Source organism: Eriocheir sinensis, chromosome 50 (assembly GCF_024679095.1).
Source record: "Eriocheir sinensis breed Jianghai 21 chromosome 50, ASM2467909v1, whole genome shotgun sequence".
Lineage (NCBI taxonomy): Eukaryota > Metazoa > Arthropoda > Malacostraca > Decapoda > Varunidae > Eriocheir > Eriocheir sinensis.
In genome coordinates this window covers 270,580-275,579 of record NC_066558.1, presented here as the reverse complement: position 1 = coordinate 275,579, position 5,000 = coordinate 270,580, and the positions used below count along the sequence as shown (strand labels likewise).

At 51.8% G+C, this 5,000-nt stretch overlaps 1 protein-coding gene across 1 annotated transcript in view; it reads left to right on the top strand.

Annotated features, from left to right (window-relative positions):
- Positions 1–5,000, top strand: part of LOC126982063 (transcription factor collier-like) — a 70,249-nt gene that overhangs the window by 64,965 nt on the left and 284 nt on the right. Inside the window, exons 9-10 of the mRNA XM_050833783.1 lie at positions 806–1,021; positions 2,512–5,000. The exon at positions 2,512–5,000 is cut by the window's right edge and continues 284 nt beyond it. Of these exons, the coding sequence (XP_050689740.1) occupies positions 806–1,021; positions 2,512–2,624 (329 nt within the window). The 3' untranslated portion in view covers positions 2,625–5,000. The remainder of the gene's footprint in view (positions 1–805; positions 1,022–2,511) is intronic.

The window sequence follows — 5,000 nt, the reverse complement described above, 5'->3', positions numbered from 1 at the left end:
TCCACCTATTGCTCCTCATTCCTAACGTAAGATCTTGTAGGAGGTTAAAATGCCGCCCCGGTCTTGCTAGGAAGAGCGGTGGAGACACAGTGTAGTTAAAACGTGAAACTCAGAATCCTTAGAGTTTAACGCCCTGAGATTTTTGACTGTTGGCAAGAGGGAGACTTTGTGGCACCCTTCATCAGAGCGGGCTTGCTTGTGTAGTAAAACGTGAAACTCAGAACCCCTAGAGTTTCCAGCCCTGAGTCATATTCTTGAACCATTTCGTCGCCCAAACACACAAAAGTGACTAGGCTTTCGTTGGAGTTCCGGGCTTTCAAGGGGTAGTTTTATGACCCTGGTGGTGGTTTAACCCTTCCTCCGTACCGTGAACCTAATAGAACGCTCATTATAACACAACTAATCTTCTTTTCGGCCTTAGGAAATAGATGATGTGAGGGGCGGAAGGGTCTTACTGTACCAACCTACAACATAACATTGCCACACTGCCCTATGCTATGTCTGTTTGTAACCTGTGATGTGTGTGTGTGTGTGTGTGTGTGTGTGTGTGTGTGTGCGCCTTTCCCTTCTACTGGTACTGGCGCAAAAATATTCTCATGTAGGCTTTTTCTTTCGTCAGACAACACCATCCCATAACATAACATAACATAACCACACTGCCCTATACTATGTCTATTTGTAACCTGTGATGTGTGTGTGTGTGTGTGTGTGTGTGTGTGTGTGTGTGTGTGTGTGTGTGTGTGCGCCTTTCCCTTCTACTGGTACTGACGCAAAAATATTCTCATCTGTAGGCTTTTTCTTCTAGAGGATTACGCGAGGGGCCAGGGGCACGGCGTGGGTCTCGGCTCGCCCCGGGGAGGCTTTGGGTCCAACGCCTCCACGCCCCACTCCTCCGCCGCCTCCTCCTCCTCCACTTCCTCCTACGGCGCCTCCCTCAACGCTGGCTACTCCTCGTCACCTTCAAACCTCGCGAACATGACCGCCTCTCCCAGCATCTTCAACAGCTCTGCGCGTGAGTACGGTGAGATAGCTTTAATTTGCCTCACTTTCTCACTCTCTCTCTCTCTCTCTCACTTTCTTTAATTTTTTAGGGTTTTGGTTAGATTAGGGCAGGTTAGGTTAGCTTTTCTTTCTTTTTTTTATTTTGTTTTTCTCTCTCTCTCTCTCTCTCTCTCTCTCTCTCTCTCTCTCTCTCTCTCTCTCTCTCTCTCTCTGTTTCTCTCTCTCTCTCTCTCTCTCTCTCTCTCTCTCTCTCTCTCTCTCTCTCTCTCTCTCTCTCTCTCTCTCTCTCTCTCTCTCTCTCTCTCTCTCTCTCTCTCTCATCTATCTATTTATCTGTCTATATCTATCTATGTTCGTTCGTCTGTTGGTTGTTTGTTGAGTTGCTTTTTATGTTGCATGGGTGAAGAAAAAAGAAAGAAAATGGAAGACAGGCAACACACTCTCTCTCTCTCTCTCTCTCTCTCTCTCTCTCTCTCTCTCTCTCTCTCTCTCTCTCTCTCTCTCTCTCTCTCTCTCTCTCTCTCTCTCTCTCTCTCTCTCTCTCTCTCTCTCTCTCTCTCTCTCTCTCTATCTATCAATCTCTCTCTGTCCCACTTTCATATGCAAGATTTCACTCAGTCAGTCAGTCACTCACCGTGCACTCCCTTCCTCTTCTGCCGCTGCTCCTTCTGCTACTGCCACGGGACACAGACGGCGGCGGCGGCGGCGTAGGCGGCGGCAGCGGGCACCCACACGCCCACCCGGCCACATGGGGGACCGGCGCGGGCGGATGTGGGCCAGCCTCAGCGTCCCTGTTCACTCAGTTCACCGCGAATATGAACAGCAAGCAACGCAGCGCCTTTGCCCCAGTGCTCCCCAGTCTGCCGGCCACGCCCCCACTCACCCCCGTGGCTGCGTGTCCTCCCGTGCCCCCCCCGCCGGCCTCCACCACCACGGGCGCCGCCACAGTCCCCTGGCATCAGTTGCTCTCATAGTGTTAGTGCCAGTGCCTACAATTGCAGTCTGGCCCTTCCCATGTCCCTCTCTCTCCCTCTCTCGGCTTTCAATACCTGACCTGCTTGCCTGCCTGCTGTTTGGTGTTTAGTTACCTGCTTGTATCACCACCATCAACACCATTCTCACCTCCATGTTCTCCTAGTATCTCCTCCTCCTCCTCCTCCTTCTCTACTTAATCTTGCCTGAAAAACCCTCAAAATCTTAGTTAGTTAGATAATCAGTTAGTTTGTGTTGGTATATATATATCTGTGTGTGTGTGTGTATGTGTGTGTGTGTGTGTGTGTGTGTGTGTGTGTGTGTGTGTGTGTGTGTGTGAAATTCTGTCTTTCATTTCTTTTTTTCTTTCATTACTTCGTTTAAATTATCTCACTTTCTCTCTGTCTACCTTCTTCTCTTCTCTCTTTCTTCTTTTCTCGCTCTTTTCTCATCTTTTCGTGTGTGTGTGTGTGTGTGTGTGTGTGTGTGTGTGTGTGTGTGTGTGTTCCGTACCTAACCTCACATTCTTTATTCCAGGCATGGGCGGTTTCATGTCATCTGCTTTCACCTCCATGGGACACTTCGCCCTCCAGCCCTGCACCTCCCAGGCCTACGGCGGCGCGCTCGTCCACCACGCGGCCGCCAAGTGATAGTGGGCACCCGGCTATCCCTCCCTCACAGCCGGCAACCCCTCACCACCACCACCAGTATCACCGCCACCACCTCCAGCCGTTCACATATCACAGCCTGGTTATTTTGTCCCCTTAACGAGTGGTGTGACAGCCGTTTGACATGTTCATCACCGTTTTTCATCACCAGTATCATCACCACCACCTCCATGTTTGACCCTTTCATCACCAGTATCACCACCATCTCCATGTTTGACCCTTTCATCACCACTTCTGTGATCCTCTTCTTCCCCTCGTTTTGCCAGTCTCACCTCCGTTTTTCATCACCAGTATCACCACCACCACCTCCATCTTTGACCCTTTCATCACCACTTCTGTAATCCTCTTCTTCCCTTCATTTTGCCAGTCTCACACCGTTTTTCATCACCATTTTTCATCACCACTACCTCACCACCTCCATGTTCTCTTCATCACCACCAGTTCTTGTAATCCCCATCCCTGTTATCATCACCACCACCATGTTCTGTACCTTTCATCACCACTTCTGTAATCCCCCTTCTCATCACCACCACCACCACCATGTCTGACCCTTCAACACCATCCTTACCCCCCCCCCCCCCTCCTCCTCCTCTTCTTCCAAACCACCACCACCATCACCACCAAACCTCAGCTCCGTCACCCTGTCATCACCACTTCATCACCACTCAACACCACTTCATCACCACTCAACACCATTCGGAGGCGCCGTTTCAGGAGGTATTGTAGAGAAATCGAGTGCGTGCGTGCGTGCGTGCGTTCCGTGACCCCGGCCTCGTCCACGGTCCTTGTAAATACCTGTATATAACCTGTTCACCTAAGACAGACAACCCCCGGGGGCTCCTGACTCCCCCCTGTGGTCGGCCCCCCTCCCCCCACCGTGGCCATCACCGGGGGCATTGAATTCTTTGTTAGTTTTGTACGCCGTATCTCGTGACCTCCAGTGCCCCGCGTGGTGGCTTCGTCGGGGCGGTAACGGGGCGCGGCGGGGCGGGGCGGAGCTGGGTGACCCAAGACCCGTATTCTTAACGTCTTGGGGGCTAATCTCCCCTGTGGTCGTATTGTGAACCCCGGGATGTGTAAGAATGCCCCCCCCTCCCCCGCCCCCCAGAGCAGCCCCCGGCGTCAGGAAGGCTGGCAGCGAGCGGAGCGCTTCGTTGAGTTACGTGGTTATGTCTTAGAAAAGAATCATTTGTTTTGTAGATGTTGATGCCGATAACTCCTGAGAAGACCCCGCGCTCCAAGTTACTGTAGCGGGAGGGCAGACTCAACCCCGAATTTCTAAACGTCTCGGGGCCTCAGATCGCCTGTTGGAAAAGCCCACAGTAGAAGTTGCTCTGGGCTTTTCATCGACTCGTTTTGTGACCCTGGTGATAGCTTGACATGAAAAATTAGCCTATATTTAACCCCCATTTTCCCACATTAGAACTAGCTCTAACTCACTCTACCATACACTAAAATGTAGGCCAACAATCCCTCTCTCTCATCCACCCACCCCCCTCTCTCTACCCTCCCTCACATTAGAGCTATCTCACTTTTTCTCAGACAGTGTCACTCACCCACCAATTTTAGACTTCGAAAAAAATAGCCTATCTTTAACCCTCATTTTCTCACATTATTAACATGACTTCTGCACCTTGAACGGGAAAATCACCCACCCATGAAGACCCGGCTATCTCCTCCGTGGCCTTGGAAAACAGTCGTAATTGAAGCCCGAGACGTTTAGGAATGCGACCTCAGAGCAGTGTGAGCCACGGAGGTAGAATTGGTGGAGTCTACATCAGCCCAATTAAGTGAATCCGCCCGTGCTGTCATTTTTACGGCCAGGTGTCAGGTAACGTGTTGTCAGGTCAGGCTCCCTTAATGGGCTCGGCCAGGCTCGCGCACCCCCATCTCTTGGCCGTACATTTGACAGTTCGTCGGCTTCACCTCAAGGAATGGGTTAGAGGGCCGTGTCGACTTCACCAATCCTACCTCCATGGTGTGAGATTATCAGCGGCGTCAGCACATCGTTCATTCTTACATTTTCCTGCCGAGATGTTTTAGCGTCAGCAGCGGCACATCTCTCCTCGGCCAAGACAATAACGATTCCTCATAATAAGCTTTTCTATGGTAACTTGTACATAGCGAGACAGCCTCACCCTCTCCTCGGCGTTCAGACCCGGGGCGACACTCGACAACCCGCCAGTCAGCCACCACACAGCCGCGCTCAGCCACAGCCCAGCAACCACAGCCACGGAGAGTGTTTGGAGAGTTTTTGGGTTGAGTTTGGGGTGCTTTGAAGGGTCAGCGCGCCCCTGGATGAGGTGGTGGTGTGCTGAGCGGGGCTGTGTTGGCGGGGGCTGGCGGCGGAGGCTGCGA